At 38.3% G+C, this 24,208-nt stretch overlaps 1 protein-coding gene across 8 annotated transcripts in view; it reads right to left on the bottom strand.

The window, feature by feature from the left end:
- The window catches only part of SPICE1 (spindle and centriole associated protein 1), a 73,073-nt gene extending 50,019 nt beyond the window's left edge, over window positions 1–23,054 (bottom strand). For 4 of the 8 annotated variants that reach the window (XM_007181916.2, XM_057545749.1, XM_057545746.1 and 1 more), the window contains exons 1-7: window positions 22,957–23,054; window positions 16,105–16,203; window positions 13,373–13,420; window positions 8,895–9,038; window positions 4,646–4,748; window positions 3,719–3,825; window positions 556–671 (exon numbers count right to left, since the gene is read on the bottom strand). In XM_007181916.2, the coding sequence (XP_007181978.2) occupies window positions 556–671; window positions 3,719–3,825; window positions 4,646–4,748; window positions 8,895–9,038; window positions 13,373–13,420; window positions 16,105–16,203 (617 nt within the window). In that variant the 5' untranslated portion in view covers window positions 22,957–23,054. Of the gene's footprint in view, window positions 1–555; window positions 672–3,718; window positions 3,826–4,645; window positions 4,749–8,894; window positions 9,039–13,372; window positions 13,421–16,104; window positions 16,204–19,765; window positions 19,829–22,356; window positions 22,687–22,956 lie in introns of those variants that run through there. The other 4 variants (XM_057545748.1, XM_057545747.1, XM_057545745.1 and 1 more) reach the window with 4 other exon arrangements.
- Between the last annotated feature and the right edge of the window lie 1,154 nt (window positions 23,055–24,208).

The raw sequence follows: 24,208 nt of genomic DNA, 5'->3' as shown, positions 1-24,208 counted from the left end.
AATGAGAAGCCTGTGCACCGCAACAAACAGTAGCCCCCGCTCACTGCAACTAGAGAAAGCCTGTGCAGCAATGAAGACCCAATGCAGCCAAAAAAATAATAAATAAAACAATTTTTAAAAAATTAAAAAAATAAAAAAATATATAATAAAAAAGCTGAACTCATAGATAAAGAGTGGTGGTTACCAGGGGCTTGGAGGTGGAGCAAATGGGAAGATGGTAAAAGGGTACAAATTTCCAGTTATAAGATGAATAACTTCTTGTGATTATAGCTAATAATATTTTATTTTATACTTGCAAGTTGCTAAGTGAGAAGATCTTAAATGTTTTCACCACAAAAAAGAAATGGTAATTATATGATGTGACAGAGGTATTAACCATCCATCACTTAATGCTATGATGGTAACCATTTTGCAGTATATATCAAATCAACATGTTGTATGCCTTAAACTTACAAACATTATATGTCAGTTATATCTCAATAAAGTAGGGGTGGGGGAAGAAATGTCTTTGGAAAAAAGGGAAGCATCTTAGATACTTATGCCATCTATACTTACGTGTCCGCATTTGTGTTTGACTGAGAGCTTAGAGAGTTATCCAACTCATTCTCACTTTCTTCTGACTGGCTGTTAACAGTTCCTTCTCGTTGGTCATCATCTACTTCATTAAGAGCCTTTATCAACACAACAATAAAATAATAACACAGGTTGGTTATATACACACTCATCCTTTCTTTTTGTCGTAACAGGAGATCCCTCCTTCTAAGGCTAATCCCTCCACATGTGGCCTAGAACCCAAACCCTCTTACCTCCTTCTAGTCCATCAGTTGCCCCTTCTCTCTCCTGCATCTTCAACTTCTCCTTACTGGCTTCAGCTCATCCACATTTAAATCTAAGTCTCTGCCATCTTATCCGGACCCTATACTCACCTCGAGCTACCATCTACTCTTTCTGTGCAACAAACTTCTTGAAAGAGCTGCCCGCCACTTCTCATTCACCATTTATGCCCTGCAACTTTGCTTCTGCCCTGCCACCCCATTTAAACTGTTCTCTACATGGTCAACATCAACACACCTGTTCCCAAATCAAATGGATATTTCTGTCTTTGCCTTCCCTTACTTCTGACTCATTAGACATCAATGACCACTCATTTCTTTCCCTCAAAATCTTCTTTTGAGGAAGATAAACTTTTCTTTTCCACTTCCATGATACCATATTTTCTTGGTTTTTCTTCTTTCGGCCATTCCTTCCCAATCTCCTTTACTGGTTCTTTTCCTACCCTTCCCTTTTTCTGATGTCACTCAAGGTTCTCCCTTTGGACCTTTTCTCCTCTCATCTGACTCATTTTCTGTATGATTATATCTAATTCCAAGGTGCAATTACGAGCCAAATGCTGTTAATTTCCAAATTTCTAGCTTCACTCAGATCTCTCTTGAGCCCTCAACATTTATATCCAACTGCCTAAAAGATATGCTTAGGAGAACATCCCATATACATATACTCAACATGTCTAAAATTCATCATTTTCCTAAGCCTGTACTATCATTCTTCCAGAGACCTTGTTCCTGTCATATTACCAAGACCATAAACAGCATCACTATCTACTCAGGTTCTCAAGCCAGCAAACTGGAAATTATCCTTCTTCCTCATCCATCACATCCAATCAATCACCCAATCCTGTCAATTCTATCCCTTCTTAATCTCTCCAATCTATCCCTCTTCCCCTCTGCCTCCTTCCCTACTGCCACTGCTTTGGGTCAGTCCTCACCACTTCTCGCTAAGATTCCAACCTGAGTCTTCTAACCAGATCCTCTCACCAGTCTTGTCCCTCCCTCCCCAATCCATCTTCCACGTTACTGTCAATTTCGCCATGACTGCGCTCTTCTTAAAATCCTTTAGTGGTTCTACTCTTGCTTTCGGGCTCCTTAGCCCTTCGTGACCCAGCTCCTTCTTGTCTCTCTAACCTTGACTCTTGCCATTTCCCAACCTTCATCATAGAGACCATGATCATTTGAAAGCTAACTTTTTAGTAAGTGCCAAAACATACATGGCTTTTGGCTAGGGATATGGCTAATGGACTTTGGCTATTAAAAATATGTGTAACATTCTACTTAATTGCCTTTATAAGTAGAAAACAGTATATTTATATGATTCTGGACCTTGTAATTCCCTAGGACCATCCATCTAATTGATGATTCTCCTTTCTTTCATAAAAGATACAAATAACTTAGGAAATTGCATTAAACAGGTACTGAGACCTAGTCATTCTTAAAAAGTTGATTTATTTTAGTATTAAATTCTTCATGGGCTTTTAAAAAATGTTTCCAATCTCAGAATTCTAAACATTTTGATTAATTAAGAGTTCCAATTAGATTAAGATACAGCTAATAAATGTTTTACTACTATACTTTTCCCATGTAACTAGTCAATAAATTCAAAGTTTCTTGGGTAGCTGCTTTTTAAACACACTAATACATTAGAAAGGACAAAGGTATTTTTAAAGAAATATTCAAGTCTGTTCCATAGTGACTAATACACTGACTTTCAGATATAGTCTAAAATATTCTTTTTGGGCTTCCCTGGTGGCGCAGTGGTTAAGAATCCACCTGCTAATGCAGGGGACAGGGGTTCGATCTCTGGTCCAGGAAGATCCCACATGCTGCAGAGCAACTAAGCCTGTGCACCACACCTACTGAGCCTGCGTTCTAGAGCACCGGTGCCACAACTACTGAAGCCTGCGTGCTCTAGGGCCCGTGCTCCGCAACAAGAGAAGCCACTGCAATGAGAAGCACCCAACGAAGAGTAGCCCCCACTCGCTGCAACTAGAGAAAGCCCGTGCAGCAACGAAGACCCAACGCAGCCAAAAATAAATAAATAATATAAATAAATTTATAAAAAAAAAAGAAGGGACAAAGATTTAATGAAGAACTAACACCTGGTATTATGCTCAACACTTTACATAACCTATCTGAGCTGATCCTCACAACAACCATAGCAGGTATATTCTATTCCCATTTAACAAAAAACTCTCTGAGCCAACTCAGATACCTTGAGAAATCAACTCAACATTGAACAGCTAGTAAGTAACAGAATATGAACATAGATTCACCTGACTCCAAAGTGGGACGTGGAAAGACTCTCTTGCTGTTTCCATATTTGTAATGGTGACACAGTCTTTTTTTTTTAATTTAATTTTATTTATTTTTTATACAGCAGGTTCTTATTAGTTATCTATTTTATACATATTAGTGTATACATGTCAATCCCAATCTCCCAATTCATCCCACCACCACCACCACCCCCTCAACTTCCCCCCTTGGTGTCCATACGTTTGTCCTCTACATCTCTGGGTGACACAGTCTTATGGAGCCAGACCGCCTAGATTTGAATGCCATCTCTCATGCTAACTAGCTATGTGATCTTGGACAAGTTACTTAATTTTTCTGAGCCTCAGTTTTTCCATCTGCTAAATGGGGATAATGATAGTAACTACCTCCTAGGTAAGCACTCAATAAATGTTAGCTATTATTATCCAGTCCTATCTTGTTTAATACAAGCATTACTCACAGAAAGTGCACTATGCTTGAGTAAGAACAATTCTAGCAACCACAACTTGGTATTTAGATAGTAAAGCTTTTGAAATGTTTACCACTATGCCTATCTACATCAACTTAAACTGAATTTCAGCATGAGCATTATGGCTGTGAGTAAAGCACGTTACCTGAGGCTCAATAACAGATTCACTAAGGATGGCCTGGGTGACAGGGTCTTGATTTACCACAATGGGACCTTGAGAGGAATCAGGAGCCATTGTTACATTTGGAAACCCTGCAGAAGGAAAATAAGTCATGATGATTTTGTTTCATTTAATTAAATTGACTTCACACATACTATACACTGCCATAGGTCTGAATTATCGTATGAAAATCTTAAATAATAATAATAGCAACTCGCACTTAAATAGTGCTTACTATACGCCAGGCATTGTTCTAAATGCTTTTACATATATTAAATTATTTCACCCTCACAAAATCCCATGAGGTTATTAGTATCATTATTTCACATATGGGTAAACTGAAACTCAGAGACGTGAAGCAACAGGCACAGAGTCACACTAGTGAGCGGCCAAGCCAGGATTCAAACCTTAAACTAAAAACTAATGATCTGTTTTTAGGGATTAAGATAAACAACAAATTATATACACATTAAAGTGAATAATGTTGTGCATCTCACAAGAGGCAAAGTTCCTTTTAGAGAGACAATGAAGTTGCTTTAGGTTTCAAATTAAGCTTCACTCAAATTACACACAAAGCAGATACTTTAATTATATGGTAATTTAATATTAATAAGCTGAAAATGAAATCATACCTTAAATTATGAAATCTTATACACTTCACAAAATATTTTAGTAAATAATAACAATTTACCTTTCCTTAACTGAGTAATTTGTAATAGTTAATATTCTTAGTGAAAAGCAAATAAATTATAATAAATCTATGTCTAACAATTCTTATATGCTATCCACCCTAGAACACATGTGATAGAAATAATATGATGCCTGAGAAAAGATTTTAAATTCTTCCAAATAGCCAGGTGTGGGCTATGATGAATAAGATAAAGAAACTTTTGTTTGATGTGACTACTTTACCTGTGCGCCTACGAGGAAAATCAACAAACAGATCTTTTGCTGTAGCCATCAAATGATCAGATTTTTCCAATACATCTTGCATCTGGTATTGATCAGAAAGAATCTAGACACATGTTAGTGATAAATATTATTATTCAGAAAAAATATATACTTAATAAATACTTAATACTTAATATATACTTAATAAATCACAAAGGAAAAGTCCATACAAAGGCAGGAGCTTAAAAATAATCTCAAATCCTTCAGCGGCAATATCATTAAGTACCAGTAGATGGAGCTATTATAATAATTAGTGGATTTCAAATGCTTGGCTTTGATCCAAAGAAATACATTATTAAATTATGACCCAGTCCACACACAAATGTAGACAAACACCAAAATAAAAGCTTTGCTTAAACTTACTCTTTGAGAACCACTCTGATATCTTCTTTTTAGTGTCTATTCTATTTTTTCAAATGATGGTCGCAACCCACTAACTTGATTTTACAATCCATTAACAAGTTGTGATCCACAGTTTGAAAAACACTGATTAAACATGAATCTTTGAGCCATAAACTCAGATGTGTGACTCTGGTGTTTCAACCACTAAAGTGATTTCATAATCCACTAATGGGTCATGACCCACAACTTAAAAAAACACGACATGAGATACGACTTTGGGGGCATTAAACAAAAAAGTGATGCTTCTGCATTTATAAACAAGCTCGATTTTTATCCTGGAGAAATGAGAACTCACAAAATACCAATACAGCGGTGCCTCTGATTATACACTTTCAGCTTAGGAACTTTCCCAGCTACAAGCAAGGATGCGCAGGCTAGAGTAAAAGCAAGTCAACGCCCACCACCACCAGATCACATTCTTAGGTTGAAAGCAGTCTCAAAATTGGAAATTTTCCAGTTTCCAACACTGACTCAAATCAAAACATCTGGTAACAAATGCTCTTACCAGAATTTCTCTAGACCATGGAAACAAGCATACAATGTGACCTCAGTTACTGTTTTAGGACATGAAGAAAAATAACAAGAGTCACATTCTGACTTTTTCCCCCTTCTTCCCCTGCTAAAGCCAAGCAGGTTGGCTGGCTCTGTTAGTGAGAATAAAGTCCTGAATCTGTTCTCTCCCCAAAGAGTAAGTTTTGGAATGGCACAGGACAAAGAAAACATTTGGAGTCAGAAGGCTGGCATCTTAGGCCCTGTCAAGAGATACAAAAGTGTATACTAAATCTGCATACAACTCTAGAGATATTTGACAATGTTGTTACAACTTAAATGTTCATCCCTGGTTAGCCATCTTGTAGCACATGCGATTAGAGTTTAGGAAAGAAAGTAAATGGAGCATTATAATCTACCACTTATACAAGAAAAATTATACAAAATATATTCCCTAGCAGCAGTTTTGTTTACTATTTTTTAAAAAGGTATTGACTTCCTATCAAAATGAAGAGATATAAATTGAAAGAAGCAGATTGTGGAGGAATAATTTTATCGTATCAAGACCTGACACTAATTCTAACGAGGTCTCCAGAAAACCCACTGCCCTGCAGCCCTCTCCCTGTTAGTCCCTGCCCAGGCTCCTTGGGGCAGATGGCTTGAGCGGCCAGAGGTCAGAGCATTGGCTTTCTCCTGCTCTTTCTGGATTTCTTTATCACTCCTCTATGATAAAACTCATCCTCATGATAGGTAAATCAATCTCTGCAGGCCCATCTGTATATATTACTTCTGCAGATGGGTTTGCAGAGCACAAAACCAAACTTATGAAGAGTACAACAGAATACATCTTGGATTTTCAAAAGATCAGTCAAGGTCCCTTCAAAAACATTATTAGAAACTTCTCATGCTAGCCGTTTTGCTCTCTGGTAAGAAAAACCAGACAGAATTGGGAAAGTACAAAGAGACTAGGTTAGTTACTATACTTTTAAAATTTACAGAATCTTTATCAAAGCCACCCTCTCTCTGATTTGGATTTGGACCCTTATTTGCTTGATTCCCATGGCATGAGTGGATCATACAGCAAATGATATCTAAGATTATGCTGGTCAAAGAGCTTTTCTCTTAATTTACGTTAATCAAGGAGCCCAGCTTCTGGGGGACGGGTCCTGGTAGCTCTAACACATAATGATAAAACCTAGGTGGATATGCCCAAGGAGGACTCTTCCTTTGGTTCCCTCACATACCTTATCACAGACATTACAAATATAGCAACACTGAAATAATAGATGTACGAATCCTTTGACTCAGCAATTCCACTTTTAAGAATTTATCCTACAAATATATTTATACATGTACTCAAAAACATATTCAAGGATATTCATTACATTATTTATAGTGACAAGGCAGGAAATAATCTGTGGGTGACAGACACTGCTACTTATCCACCAATATCCTTTCTTTCTGTTTTCTCTTTAACAGCAGAACTCCCAAGTTAGCCAAGTACATAGTTAATTTCCCAACCACCCTTGCAGGTGACAGTGGTCACTTGATGAAGTTCTGGACAATGGGATAGAAGCCAGAGCTTCTGGGTGATACGTAAAGGGAATGACATGCATTCTCTTCCCCACTTCATGCTGCCTGGGAAACATCTGAAGGAAGCTGGAACAGCCACTCCAAACTCAGACATGGAAGCCCTGTAATAAAGGACCAGAGATCCCCCTACCCACTACCATGTATCTCTGAGCTGTCCCATAAAAGAGAAATAGATTTCTATTTTGTTTAAACCAGTATATTCTGCGGTCTTTTTTTTTTCCAGATGGTTATACCATACTCTGATACACATCCCGAATGTCCACTAATAAAGCACTAGATAAATAAATTGTGGTATGTCCATATACTTCCTGGCCATTAAAAAAGAAAAGGTAGATTTCTAAATACTGACACAGCAAAACCTCCAAAATATGTTGTTAAATGGAAATGCCTAAATCCCACGAATAGCAGAGTTTCTCAACCCTAGCAAAATATTAAAAATTACATAACAACTGTCTTGAAAATACCTAAGTGGGGCCGCATCTCAGATAAACTGAATTAGAATACCTGAGTATAAATATGTCTGAGTCCAGATACTGGTTTTTTTTTTAATGGGAATTTTTTAAATGGAAATTAGAATCAGTCAGAGTTGAGAAACACTATGCTAGAGCATGAGGAAGCCGCATTACAGAAAGAAGGCAGAGAAATTTCACTCACCCTCTCTTACCACTCTTCTTCAACCCCTAATTCTACCACATCTACAAGGTATAAGGGATTCAGGACATGAGCAGGGGCCACTAGGGAGGGGAAACAAAAGCCCAGAGTCACCTCAAAGGGGCTGCCTTTTTCCCTGGCCAGATTTGTGTCCTTAGGCCTTTCATGGAGAATTACCATGTAACATTTAAATGTAGGTGACTTGCCTAAGATCACCAAAAGATACGTACCTCTAAAGAACCATTCTCTCTTAATCCACTGTTCTTTTTACAAGCTCATGTAAACATTTATTTGGGAGATATAATTCTTCCTCATGATGTATAAAGTCATGACTTTCATATTTCACTAAGAAGCCTAACAAATTCCTCAAAAGACAGAATGTGACTTAAAGCTGCAGCAGAAGGTCACCCATACAGCCAAGTGCCATAAGCTCCAACACTGAACAAGAAGAATAAGGGCATTTCTTTTACAATGATTTCAGCCCAAATAAAAGAAGGGTTTTACTGTAGCTTCTTCTTATTTTCTATATTATTTATTCCTACCCACTCTGATTACTGATTCAAACACCCTATATCTGACAAAAGATTAAGCCAAAGACAAGTGCCTTACTAATTTGTTGGACAAACACATATTTTTTTTTTTTTGCAAAGTGATCTAACAGCATGGCTGTTGAACAGAGAAAAATAATTATAGCAGCTTTATATATATATATAAGGCATTAATTATGTGTCAAGGACTGTCCTAATCACTTTAGTAATATTTTATCACTGAAATCTGCTAACAATACAATCAGGCAAACACCGTTACTCCAGTTTAAAGATAAGAAAATTCAGGCTGAGAAGTTAATAATTTAAGGTCACCTGGCTAGTAAGCTGAAGAGCGGGAATTCAAATCACGAAACTAGACTGTAATCGTCACTCTGCTCCTTTTTCCAAAGTCTACCTGTAGATCATTGCGTAAGGGCACAATAATGATTAGAGTCTCTCCAATGTGAATCAAATACATGGGAAAAGAGAGACACCTATTTACCTCTTCTTTTCTTTCTAACTCTACAGATAATGCAGTTTAGCATTACCTCCTTCATGAGAGACAATCTCCTTTTCTCAAGATTAGAAAGTTCCGGTTTCTGCTTCTTCCATTTTCTCTTCAAAGCTTTTTCTTGGAGCTCCCAGTGTACTAATGCTCTATTCTTCGATTTGTGTATTTCATGACGACGGATCTATATGGAAGAAAAAATATATAAAAGAATGTTTCAGGAACAAAGAACTTGCCTATTCAGATGGTAGGACAACCTAACCTAGTTCAACTTTTTTTATTTTTTCTAGTCCAATATATGTATATTATATATATATATAATATATATATAATATATATTCACAAAATTTTCTCCATCTTCTGAATTTTCAAAAATGATTTTTTGAAAAACAAGTATCTAAAACTAGTAGACCTAGGGAGTTCCCTGGTGGCCTAGTGGGTAGGATTCTGAGCTTTCACTGCTGTGGCCTGGGTTTAATCCCTGGTCGGGTACTGAGATCCCACAAGCCATGTGGCATGGTCAAAAAATAAATAAATAAAACAAACTAGTAGACCTAGCTAAAACACAAAATGAAAGAATATTAATTTCTACTTCTTTTGTACAAGACTATCCAATAAAGTAGTGTTTTGAAAACTGCATCTTGGGACTCACTTAATGGGTGGTAAAATAAATTAGTGGGTCAAAACCAACATTTTTAAAAAATAAAATAGAATATAGAATAGAAAATATTAAGAACACATTGCACATAATAAAAGTTAAGAATTCTTTTGTTAAATTTTTCAGTTACATATGTGTGTACATGTACAATTATAAACACACACACAGGGCTTCCCTGGTGGCGCAGTGGTTGAGGGTCTGCCTGCCGATGCGGGGGACGCGGGTTCGAGCCCTGGTCTGGGGGGATCCCACATGCCGCGGAGCGACTGGTCCCGTGAGCCACAACTGCTGAGCCTGCATGTCTGGAGCCTGTGCTCCACAACGGGAGAGGCCGCGATAGTGAGAGGCCCGTGCACCGCGATGAAGAGTGGCCCCCGCTTGCCGCAACTGGAGAAAGCCCTCGCACAGAAACGGGGACCCAACACAGCCAAAAATAAATAAAAATTTAAAAACACACACACACACACACACACACACACAGACTGAGTATGACATAAAAGGCACAAAATCCACTGAGTCATCTCTGGCAAAGGCACACCCATTCCATGATATTCACATCACCACCAAGAGCTCACAATGCAGTGTGTTTATAGCCCTACAATGGCTGCATGTGGAAGTGGGTCCGTGGAGATGCAGGACTCCAAGGAAGTGGAATTCCAGAAGCAGAAGCAGAGATATGAGCCACAGCTTAAGAGTCAGAAGGGAGGAATTCACTAAGGTGGCTAAGGAACAAAAGCAGATATTGGCTTTACAAGCACTCTAGTATTCAGAACTATGAATATGAACAAAACCTGTATGTCATCTGATAAAATGTACTACTGAGTTTGCACCATGTAAATATGAAATCAGTCCATTAAGAGACTAACAACCAAATATTATGTAAGGATTCTGATTCACAAAGAACAAATGAAGATGACATTTTTGAGACAATCAGGGAAATCTGAATATGGATTGGGATTAGGTAATACCAAAATATTAGTGTTACTTTTGTCAGGCATGATAATGGCATTGTGGTTATATAAGAAAATATCTATTTTTTTTAATGCAAACTGAATATGTAGGCACAAAATGACATGTCCTCTGGGCTTTGCTTTAAAATGCTCCAGTGAAGAAGCAACGGGTAAGATAAATGAAACAAGTATGGCAAAATTTTCATAACTATTATATCTGGGTGAACAGTATATGGGAATTCTTTATACTTTTGTTGCTATTTTCATGTGAGTTTGAAATTTTTCATAATAAAAAAATTTTAAGTCAGTTGGGCATCATTATTATCCTCAACAAACATTTAATGAGTACCTACTACGATTAAGATTCCTAGGCCCACAAAGACATATAAGATACTGCCTCTATCCCTCAAAAACATTAATAATCTGCCCAGAGAGATTGAACATATGCATATAAAGATAAATGACATGCATTAGATAGCATATACTCAATACCTTATGTAGGTAGTAAGTACAACAACAGTTCAGAGAAGAAAGCAACTGTTGGGCAGCTTCAAAGAGTAGGACTTCAAACTTACTACAATAATCAAGAGAGTATGGTACTAGCATAACGATAGACATACAGATCAGTGGAACAGAAATGAGAGTCCAAAATAAACCCTTATCTTTACAGACAATTGATTTTCAACAAGGGTGCTAAGACAATTCAATGTGAAAAGAAGTCTTTTTAACAAATGGTGCTTAGACAATTGGATATGCATTTGCAAAAGAATGAAGGTGGACTCCTACCTCACACCATACACAAAAATTAATTCAAAATGGATGAAAGGCCTAAACATAAGAGCTAAAACTTTAAAACTCTTAGACAAAAACATAGAAGTAAATATTTGTGAACCTTGGTTAGACAATGGTTTCTTAGATATGACACTAAAGCTACAAGTGACAAAAGAAAAAAATTAGATAAACTGGACTTCATGAAAATTTAAAACTTTTATGATTCAAAGGATACTATCAAGAAAGCTAAAACACAACTAACAGAATGGAAGAAAATATTTGCAAATCATATATCTGATAAGAAACATATCCAGAATTATAAAGAACTCCTACTACTCAACAATAAAAACACAAATAATCCAATTTTATTTTTATTATATTTTATTTTTTGTGTCCCTCTCTTTATCAAGCCCAGTTCATAGTTGTCACATATTTCCTCTGGAAATTTTTAAATAACTAAGAGACTCGAAGAGACATTTCTCCAAAGAAGATACTACAAATGGCCAATAAATATATGAAAGGATACTCAACGTCATTAGTCATTAGGGAAATGCAAATCAAAACTACAATGAGATTCCACTTTATACCCCCTAGGAGAACTAAAACCACAAAGATGACAATGACAAATGCTGGCAAGGGATGTGGAAAAATTGGAACCCTCATACATGCTGGTGAGAATGTAAATGGTGCAGCCACTTTAGAAAACAGTTTGGCAGTTCCTCAGAAAGTTAAATACAGAGATATCATATGACTCAGCAATTCTACTTCCAGGTGTACACCCAAGAGACTAAGAGCATATGTTCACACAAAAACTTGTACACAAATATTCATAGCAGCATTATCTATAACAGTCAAAAAGTAGAAACAACCCAAATATCCAACAACTGATAAATGGATAAATAAAACATGGTATATCCGTAAACAAAATAGTATTTGGAAATAATAAGGAATGAAGTACTGATACATGCTACAACATGGATGAACCTTGAAAACATTACGCTAAAAGAAAGAAGCCAGACATAAAAGAATACATACTGGGGCTTCCCTGGTGGCGCAGTGGTTGGGGGTCTGCCTGCCAATGCAGGGGACACAGGTTTGAGCCCTGGTCTGGGAAGATCCCACATGCCGCGGAGCAACTAGGCCCGTGAGCCACAACTACTGAGCCTGCGCGTCTGGAGCCTGTGCTCCACAACAAGAGAGGCCGCGACAGTGAGAGGCCTGCGCACCACGATGAAGAGTGGCCCCCGCTCGCCGCAACTGGAGAAGGCCCTCGCACAGCAACGAAGACCCAACACAGCCAAAAATAAATAAATAAATAATTTTTTTAAAAAAAAGAATACATATTATATTGCATTTATATGAAATGTCCAGAATAGGCAAATCCATAGAGACATAAAACAGATTAGCTGTTGCCAGGGATTGGACGGGTGGGGCATAGAGAGTGACTGTTAATGGGTAAAGGGTTACTTTTGGGGGAGTGACGAAAATGTTATAAAATTAGAAAGTGATGATGGTTGCATAACTCTGTGAATATACTAAAAAGCAATGAACTGTACACTTTAAAAGGGTAGATTTTATGTTATGTGATTTATATCTTAATAAAACTGTTTAAAAAAACAAACAAACCTATAATAAAAGCTTTTTTTTTTAAAGTAAAACTTGAACTAGGATAAGGAAGCAAAGTAAGATTTGTACAGGAGGAGAAGAAGGTAGGGAAACTGTTCCAAGTAAAGAGAATAGCATGAATTGGGGCTCAAATGTGGAAATGTACATGGCATGTTCAAGGAATAAATTATAATGTATGTTTGTATAGGGAAGTAATGGTAATTAATGCCAGTGATATCTACAGATAGGAAAAGACGATAACTGTGTACAGGAAAATACTGGACTAGAGAGCTCTGAACTGTAAACCAAACCTATCTAATGAAATTCTAACGCATGCTAACTGATATGCCTAAGTAAAATAAGGAAGCCCAGGACATACACTTATTGATTTTATATAGACATAAGCAAGATTAAAAATAACTGAACAACTTCTAAGAAGTGCCTCTGGTTTCTATTCTGTAGGTTAGAAGTATCAAGTATCAAATATCAAATAAGACGATGAACAAACGACTTAACTTTCAATAGTAAACTTACCAGATCTTCAGGAGTTGCCCGATGAACGGTTAGATCAGTTACAGTGTTCTGCAAAAAAAAAGATGGACTTTCTTTAAAAAGCAAAAGGTTTCTTACAAAATACTAGTATATGCTGAATTTTAATGGCTGAAAACGGATTCAAACTCCTGAGACCAAAAAGTCTTTCCTTGAGAATTAAATTCTCAATTTAAATATTAACATGGATTACTTTTAGGTGTCTTGTAGAAAATAACTGACTATTTTTAAGTGTCTCACAGAAATTAAGCACTAAATTCACCAAGCAAGCATACATTATATTAAAATAATGAAAACAACCAGGTAGTACATAATTCAAAACGAGTTAGTTTAACTAAAGTTATAGTTTTCAAACTATATTTCATGGAACAAGGCAACTCTAAAGATTCCTAAAATATAAAGTGTGATCACTACAGAGAGGTTCAATTTGTGCCCATGCCAACACCTTAAGCATAGAACCTATCATAACGAGAGACAAATTTTGAGGGTATTGTATAATTTCATAAAATGTGAAAACAGTCACTCAAGTAAAAGGGCACTAAACCAAATGGCAGGGCTTCCACATTGCACAACTCCAGGTGGTTCCGTTGATATCACAGGCCATGTAAATAGTGCCCCTTGGAATTGTGCAGTGCACAACTTGCACAGCTCTGAGTAGCAGCCCTGCAATTTGGTCCTTTCCAAAATGACTTCAGCCATTGTGTTATACAGATTTGATAAGGCGGGAAAAAAAGCAATGTAGAGTTTTAATTCTAAGAGAAATACAGAGAACTGAGCCTAGTGAAATAGCTTCTGATGTATTCAAAGACTTAACCTTTGGGCCACAGTTTGTATTTAGCTCAAGTCTTTTATATACTAAAACTGTTATTCCTTCCATATTGATTTAGAAAAGTACAAGATACAACAGTAAGATCATGAGAATTGTTTTTTTTTGTTTTTTGGGGGGTTTTTCTGGCCATGCCACATGGCTTATGGGATCTTAGTTCCTCGACCAGGGATTGAACCTGGGTCCTCAGCAGTGAAAGTGCCAAGTCCTAACCACTGGACCACGAGGGAATTCCCGAGAATTGTTTTTAATAATCATAATAAAAATTCAGGCATATAAGTAATACGCTTGGAATTAGTTTTCATGGGAGAAAATATAATTTCATTTATACTACTATTGCTTAAAACTACAGTTGACTCTTGAACAACATGGGTTTGAACACAGATCCAATTATGTGTCGATATTTTTCAACACATACTACAGTGCGACACGATCCACAGTTGGTTGAACCCATGGATGCAAAACCACAGATACAGAGAGCCAAATGTAAAGTTATATGTGGATTTTCGACTGTGCAGAGGGTCGGTGCCCCTAACCCCCATGTTGTTCAAGGGTCAACTGTATTTTCTTCTGAAATTGCCTTTAAATCTAATTTACAAGTCATTTCAGAAAATGCCTCAATATTTTCATCAAAACAGTATTATTCAGTTGATCTCTCCTTCCTCATTTACCATTCACACCAAATGACCTATAACTCCTTTCAAGTTCTATCTACCTTCAAAAAACAAAGTTTTTTCCACCACTGGAGATAATATCAAGTAAATGAGGAAGGCTCTGAATGCAATTTCAAATAATGGTTTTCAATTATGTTTTGAGCAACAGCAGCATATCAAAATAAATATGGAACTTCCCAAAGTAACCACTCTGAAGGGGACAACTTATGTTATCATGTGCATTTTTTCACCTTTTAATCAGTATCATTACCTTAGAGTCATATCCTTATACTATTTTATAGCCAATCACATGGCAACAAAGCAATCTAAACATAGAGAAATCCCCCTGCCCCACTTTCTAAGGCTGTCAGTTTGCCCAGGATACCTGGCTAAGGTGGTTGGCCACAACCCAGAAGATTCTAAGTCCAAAAGAATCCCTAAGGTCCAAACTAGTCCCTGACCAGTTAATCTTCACAACAGAAAGTAAAAGTACCCAAAGTCTCATGGTCCAAACCAAAGTAACCAGCTCCAAAAGATAAAAATCCCCTTGATAATACCAACTGGTACTCAGGGTAGGAGCCAGGGATCATGTCTCAGATACCTGAGACCTGTCTTACATCTTACGAGAACCTTTGTACCGAAATTGACAAATCTCTGGAGATGAGCAAAAAAACAATTCAAGGGGTAAGAGAGCAAGGATCACCCACTTTTTCAGTCAAAAATGCCACTCACATGATTATGATATCACAGGTTGCTATGGGCAAATCTAAAATATGTACCAAAAAATTTCAGATTTCAGGTTAACTAGAGTTGCCTTAAAGCAGTGAGTTTTCAAAGTAGAGGTAGGGGGACTTTTTAAAAACACACTCCCCACTCACTTAAGATTTCAGTTCCTAAAAAGAGGTAGAGCTATAGCCTCAGCATGCATATTGTTTAAAACCTCCCCAAAGGCATCTGCTCTTCCCTCCAAGACCTAGGATATTGGATTGGCCAAAAAGTTCATTCGGTTAAAGAATACGTTGTTCAATAAAGTTCTTGGTGAAAATGAAAAATGTCTTTTATTTTTACTTAAAACGAAACAAACGTTTTGGCCAACCCAATAACATGCCCAGAAACCAATTCCACCGTATCGCATGCTAAGCCCCATTCAGAGCACCATCCTGAGTGACTAAGGTCATGTCATCACATTTATTCCTTCCATGTAATGTTATACTGTGTATTATCCCACCTAGACTTACATCCCATTCTTGCTTTACTGACATTTTCTTCTTCTTTACTTTCAGTGCTTTCCTTCCTCCTCCATGGGGACCGTAACGGTTCACTCTGACAAATGACATCTAGGAGTAATAATCATATCAAATTTTAAAAATACATGAAAAACTAATAATTAATCATCACCAGAGAGGGAAAAAGATATCTAAGAAAATAAATTTTAAAACATCAGAAGAGAACTTTAAGTATAATGAAAGGAACAGGCTACCAAAAGACTTGGTTCTTTCACTTCACAATGATTAGAAAGTTGATACTGATAACTATGATAAAAGAGGTTTCAAATCAACAAATTAAATATATGTGATTAATAAAGAACCCTAGGAATGAAGCAAGTATGACCTAAAGCAGAGATCTATCTGACAGCAGTCATAAGCATTGTCACCTGTTACACAAATTCGCAATGAATAGAGGAAATGTCAATCACATGTGAACAATATGAATGTAAGAGAAGGACAGCAAGAGATAGTTGGGGTTCTTTTTTAAGCATCTAACACTCAAAATCACTACCAGACACATACATACTTACCTTAAAATAAAGGTGGTTAAATTTTAGAGAATGAATGAGTTATGATACGATCTCTAGTATATTTTTCACATAATACTAAATGGGGGTGATTACTGATACTAAACTAGAATACGAAAATGGCCAACAGTTGCTTGGCACTTTTAAAATGCAATGCTAAGGACATTAGACTAAACATCATACAAAATTAGAAAAAGACACAGTGCCTGAACACTAGGATTTGAGGATACATATATGATTTTTAAAAAGCAACACATATACATGACTCCAATTCCAGAACTTCTTTAACATCTAAATAATTACGGAACTTTCCAGCTGACCCCCTTACTCCAAAGTATCCTAAAACAAAGACTCTAGTATTTTCCTTAAGTACATCTATTAAAAAAAATCATTTAGTCTACTGTGAATAAAGATGACTAAATGCAAGTATTTCTCAGGAATTGGCCCTCTGTCCTATAACTCTTAGCAACCACATTCATTCTTTAAGCATGGTATCTAATTTCAGAACGTACAGTCCAGCAAAGGAGATAAGTCACATACAAGTTAGAGAATAACATTTAAATGTTATCATAGTGATGTTGATGATGGCGATGATGATGACAGTGGTGGTGGTTATAATGATGGAATTAGCTACTAAGTACTTTCTTCAAGCCAGGTACTACTCTAAACTCTTCCCATATATTATCTCCTTTAATCCTCACACTAATCCCATGAAGTATTTACTATTTGTTACTCATTTTACAGATGAGAAAACTAAGGGACAAAGAGTTAACTGACTGGGAAGGTCACACAGTAAATTGCAGAGCCATATGTGCCATTTTAAAAGATATGGAATGGAATAGAACCAAGAGTCCAAAACAAAACTTTAAACTTATGGTCAGTTTACATTCAACAAAGGTGCCAAGAAACAAGTAAATGGGGAAAGAACAGTCTTTTAAAGTAATGGTGCTGGGACAACTGGATATCCATATGAAAAAGAATGAAGTAACACCCCCTACCTCACAACATGTAAAAAAATTAACTTAAAATGAATCACAGACTTAAATGTAAGAGCTAAAAGTACAAAACTCCTAGAAGATAACATAAGCATAAATTTTCATGAACCTTGGGTTAAGCAATGGTTTCTCAGAAATGACACTAAAAACACAAGCAACCAAAGAAAAAATAAATTGGACTCCATCAAAATTAAAAACTTTTGTGCTTCAAAGGACACCATCAAGAAAGTGAAAAGAGGGCTTCCCTGGTGGCGCAGTGGTTGAGAGTCTGCCTGCCAATGCAGGGGACACGGGTTCGAGCCCTGGTCCGGGAGGATCCCACATGCCGCGGAGCAACTAGGCCCGTGAGCCACAACTACTGAGCCTGCGCGTCTGGAGCCTGTGCTCCGCAACAAGAGAGGCCGCGATAGTGAGAGGCCCGCGCACCGCGATGAGGCGTGGCCCCCGCTCGCCGCAACTAGAGGGAGCCCTCACGCAGAGACGAGGACCCAACGCAGCCAAAAATAAATAAATAAATAAATAAATAAAAATAAATTAAAAAAAAAAAGAAAGTGAAAAGACAACCAAAAGAATGAGAGAAAACATTTGCAAATCATATATATAATAAGTTACTTGTATCCAGAATATATAAAGAACTCTTACAACTCAACAACAAAAAATCCAATTTTAAAATGGCTAAGGGGGCTTCCCTGGTGGCACAGTGGTTAAGAATCCACCTGCCAATGCAGGGGACACAGGTTTGAGCCCTGGTCCAGGAAGATCCCACATGCCGCAGAGCAACTAGGCCTGTGCACCAAAACTACTGAGCCTGCACTCTAGAGTCCACGAGCCACAACTACTGAGCCCATGTGCCACAACTACTGAAGCCCGCGTGCCTAGAGCCCATGCTCTGCAACAAGACAAGCCACTGCAATGAGAAGCCCGCGCACCACAACGAAGAGTAGCCCCTACTCGCCACAACTAGAGAAAACCCGCGTGCAGCAACGAAGACCCAATGCAGCCAAAAATAAATTTTAAATTTTTTTAAAAAAAGAAAGAAAAAATAAATAAATAAAATGGCTAAGGGATTTGAATACACATTTCCCCAAAGAAGATACTACAAATGGCCAATAAACATGTGAAGAGATGTTCAAGATCACCAGTCATTAAATGCAAATCAAAGCCATAATGAGATATTACCTTACACCCACCAGGATGGTTATAATCAAAAAGATGTAAATAACAAGCTTTGGCGAGAATGTGGAGAAATTGGAATCCCCACATATCACTAGTGGGAATGCAAAATGGCATAGCCACTTTGGAAAACAGTTTGGCAGTTCCTAAAAAAGTTAAACACAGAGTTACTACTACATGACTCAGCAATTCTAGTCCCACATATATAGCAAAAAGAATTGAAAACTTATGTCCACACAAAAACTTGGACATGAATGTTCATAGCAACATTATTCTTAATAGACAAAAAGTGGAAACATCCCAAATATCCACTAACTGAAGAAGGGATAAATAAAATATTGTATATCCATATTCTGTAATATTATTTAGCAATAATAAGGAATGAAGTACTGACACATGCTACAACATGGATGAACCTTGAAAATATTATGCTAAGAGAAAGAAGCCAGACACCAAAGGTCATAAATTATATGATTCCATTTATATGAAATGTCCAGCATAGGCAAGTCCATAAAGACATAAAGTAGATTAGTGAAAATGTCCTGGAGTTAGATAGTTGTGATGGTTGTAAAACTGTGAATATACTAAAAAACTCTAAACTGTATACTTTAAAGGGCTAAATTTTATGGTCTGTGAGTTATATCTCAACAATGCTGTTATAAAAAAAGATATGGAAAAATATAATGGTTATTCAAAAAGGCTTTCTTATGTATTTTACTCTTTAACCACTTAGATCTTCGATTTACTTGGCAGAAACAAAGGGGAATCATAAAATGTCAGTACATCTAAATGATGAATTATGTATTCATTAAAATTATATTATGAAGAATGTAGGAAAGTACATAGAAAGTTCAGTGTAAAAAGTAGAATACAGAACTGCACATATAGTATATTCTCATGATGTTAATACACACACGATACTAATAAAGCACTTACCTGTGCTAAAAGCTTCACATTTAATCCCACAACCCGATGAGGCACATACTATCCTGAGACACACTAGAGCATAGTAGTTAAGAGTACAGTCTAAAACCAGACTGCCTGGGTTCACATCCCAGCTCTGCCACTAGCTGTAAAATGGAACTAATTAAATGCACAAGCTGCTCAGAACCCCTGCCCAGCACATACTAAGTTCTACTTAAGGATTACTAATGATTATGTCAGCAACAATTATTAACCCCCTTTCCCAAATGAGAAAACTGAGGCTTTGGGGATATTGCTCAAAGTCACAGAAATAATAATGCACAGAGCTGGGAGCTGACACTCAAAACCAGATCTGACTAATTATGACTAATTATAATAATGCACATTCTAGAAAACATTACTAGAATTAAGTTATCTCTGGTTGGTTCTATATTTTCCAAACTTTCTACGATGAACTCGTGTTACTCTTAAAATACTTTATTTCAAGTTATTTAAAATATTATACTTTTCCACCAGCCACAATTCTGAAAAACCATCCCTGAATCTGAAGTACGCAAAGGTTAAGTTCACAATGGTGTAACAAAGCTGCTATCCTATCTCTGACCTTCCCTTCACCAACAAACTTCATGAAGGAGAGGCCTATTTCAGCACTTGTATTTACTAAGCCTCAGTTATACTTCAAACTTTTATAACACAGGAACCACCTATGCACTGAAAAGTGTTCTCTTGAACATCACCAGTAAAGGTGACCATATTTTTCTTGACCAAAGATCAGACTTCGTGGTCTAACGAAGGGATTCTGTGCCATTTACAGGAACCAGGTATCATAAGGGAGCTACAGTTTACATGCTGAAATGTGAGATTATAAAGATAGTCTGATGGTTTACAGTGCCAAGATGTCAAATAATAAAATTAGCATAACCCAGAAAATCTAGGCACGTTGGGAGAAAATCTAAAATACTAATAGCTTCCTAATTGCTAAAATTATTGGTCCCTTATTTCTCAGGCCCTTTCCATCTCTAGAGACGCCCACTCCTGGAAGCTCGCCCCTCCCTTGGCTTCCATGACACTCTCTCTCCTGGTTTCTCTCCTATTCTTTTCTCCTTTTCTTTTCAGGCTAAGACAATACTCACATACTATGTAATCAAGGATCTTCACTCAGTTCTATCCCAGTCTTCTTTTCTTTCCATTGGACACCCACTCTCTTTGTCCAATAATTGTTTTTGAGAGTCTACCACATGCCAGGCACTGGCCGGGCACTGGAGATACGACAGTCAACAAGTCTAACATGGAATCAGCTCTCATGGAGCTTACTTCCTAGATCACCAAGGGGAATTCACATCTTCCCTTAGTGATCTCACCTACAGGGGAATTCACATCTTCCCTTAGTGATCTCACCCACTCCCTTGCGCAAAGCTATCCATGTACTGGGAACACAAACACGCTGTGAAAGTTAGTCCCAAATCAAGGATGCGTACCTTTCCTCAAAACACCTAACACTCATTTCCAACTGGCTTCTGTGCACATCTCTCAAATATCTCAAATACAGTACGGCCAATATACAGCTTAGCATCCATGGCCCCTCCCCACCAGTGTCTAGTTCTTGATCTATAACTGGCTTGCTCAGTAAATGTCTGCTGAATAACCCTGAAGTACAGAATTACCGTTCTTCCAGTTGCTCCAGTTTAAAACCTTAGCATCACCTTCTCTCCCTTCTTGTCTCAAAGCTAATCAGATACCAGAATCTATTCATTCTTTCCCTCAAACATCTCTCTCATGTCCCTCTTTTTTCATCTTTACTATGAATGTTTTTGTCCAGGTTCTCATTATTTCCCCTAATTAATCTTCCTTTCACTCATTTGCTCGCCCACTTCATCAACCATCTATTATTTCAACAAGTATTTTGAAAGCACCTGCCGAGAGCTAGGCACCAGATACAGCAAGAAAGTGGAATAACTCTGGACCCTCACAGAGCTTAGCTTGTCCGACCACAATTAAATAAGTAATTGCAATAAAAGGCTAACGTTGGAAGTAAATTCAGTGTCATAGAAATACCTAACTTACTCTACACAGTGAGAAAAGGCAACCTCCCCCCTCTAATTCCCCTAAAAATATTTAAGCTGAGGGCGGAACTATGACTAAAAGTTAGAAGCTGGGGAAAAAATGCTCCAGGTTGGGGTCGGGGGAGGGCACTTACAAAGGGTTTGAGAGGTTCAGTTTGACTAACAAAGATTTGAGAGGGTAGGAAGGCTAGAAAGAGGATAAAAAAGAAAGGCAGAGGCCAGATTATGGCCTTGTGAGCCACAGCAATTTGAACACTAACCTAAAGACCTACAGGAAGCCACTGAAGTGTTTTAAGCAAGGTCCGTTACGATGGGATTTAGTAAAACCAATATGGCTAGTGGAAAATTGATCAAAGGGAAACAAGACCTCTTTCCAAACACTATCCCTCCAATCACTCCTACCCAGATATATGGATAGAGTATAGCTCCCAAAACTTTACTTCCTTCCTCAAAAGATTTTAACAGCGCTCCCCTGCAGAGAGGAATCCAGCTCAGCTCGGCACTCAAGACACTCTCCCCGCTCCGTGCGGCCCAGCTGACCTTTCTTTGCAGTCATTTCTCCTCTCACATCTCCCACACATCCTAAAACAAAGCTCTCGCCTTCACATATAGTTCCAGCCGTTCCTTACGCTCTGCTTGGAACATCCGTCACACTTTCACTCCCTTTTCCACGGGGTTAACTCCCACTCACTCTTCAAAACTCATTCAGGCGGGCCTTCCTGATAAACCCTTTCCTAACCTTCAAATCGACTTAAATGACCCTCCCTGTTCCCAAGTACCCCGGGTAGTTTGTCTCTCTCCCAAGAGACCGGAAATTCCTTGAAAACTACATTAGGGCACCCCAATTTCTAGCTCTGCGCATAAGTGCCCGAAAGCGGTGCGCACGCGCACACTCAGGATGCTCCTGGGGGAGCGCGCTAGACACAAAGACACCCAGACAGGCACCCTGACACGCACACACACTCGCAAAACACATGGAGTCGCGGGTGCACTTTCTGTAGTAAGGATCCTCAACCCAGGCGCCTGGATCCCCAGGGAACAGAGAGGAAGACGCCACGACCGTTCGCCCCGCCCTGTAGCCCCGGTCCCTAAGATTCTGTGGGGCGGGCTACAGGCCTCCGCCCCGTCATCGCAACCTGCCTTGCCGTTTCCTGACTGCTGCCTCCACCACGACTAAAACTCCAGGCTCCAGAACCACCCAGCCGGCCACAAGTTAACACAGCCGGCCGCTTCCGGGATGTTGCCTAGGTTACCGGAGCCCCGCCCATTCCGTAGCGTACATCCGGCGAGGCCAGTGCGCAGGCGCCTCCCAAAATCTGGCTTGCGCTATGAGATAAAAAGGCTTTTGGCGCGTCTTGCGTTGGCCGCTTGTCGGCAGGGTTCCGGCCATAGTTTTGGAGGGTAGGCATGTAGCATTAGCCAGGTTCTTGTGAATTCTCAGAAAGAAAGACGTTGCTCCCCACACCAAACTTCACATGTCACACTTGCTTTCACCTCTGTTTATTCAAAAATATTTATTACTACCTACCAATGTGCCAGAGACTATGTTATATTCAGCGGAGTCTTAAAACAGGCAAAGTGCCTGGCCTCAGGAAGCTTGCTGTGTAATAGCAGTTACCAACAATACAAATGTCAAATTAAAACTGTGACAAGTGCTAACAATTAGGCATACTAACTAGATACTAAACTTATAGGAATAATTGAATTACTAGGAAAGCTGAAAAGCAAGGATGAGTAAATTACCAGGGACGGATAAAGCCTTCCTGCACAGGAAGCCACATATGCAAAGGTGTGTGGCAAGTGCAAGGGAGTGGAAAAAGTCCAGTACCTCTGGTGTTGGTGTAAGGAAGGCTGCCCTAATTGGGTGGAGCCAAGACAGGCAAAGCTGTGTATCCCATGTTAAGATCTTCACAGAGCATTTCATTGGAAAACAGAGTTAATTTGCTCCAATAATACAACCTCCTTCAGGTCCCGGTTTTCTACTGTTAAGACACACCCATACATGGGCCAGCAAATACACATTCAACACCTTCTAGATGCAAAGAACTGCCTTCTAATAGTTTCCACTCTGATTGAGGAAGTTTGATATAGTTATATTCAACAGTCAGTCAATATAATCATCCCCTGCATACATCTTCAACTCCCTGCCCCTCTCTGAGTTACTGAAAACTTGGCAAAACCACAATCCTGGCTATTTCAACACTGTATTTACTAAGTGCATGAACCTTTCCAGATGAAACTGGAAGGAGAAAAACACTCAGCCATGCTGACTTTAAATTCCTGATCACTAAATTTAAGTGGGCCTTTAAAAATGACTGAAGACCACAGTACCGTTCCCTGCTCTATTAATTCTCCTACCCTCCCAAATGACAACTTTATACCTTCTCTCGTG

Source organism: Balaenoptera acutorostrata, chromosome 4 (genome assembly GCF_949987535.1).
Source record: "Balaenoptera acutorostrata chromosome 4, mBalAcu1.1, whole genome shotgun sequence".
NCBI lineage: Eukaryota > Metazoa > Chordata > Mammalia > Artiodactyla > Balaenopteridae > Balaenoptera > Balaenoptera acutorostrata.
The sequence above is the reverse complement of the archived record's forward strand: the minus strand, read 5'-3'. Positions and strand labels throughout refer to the sequence as shown.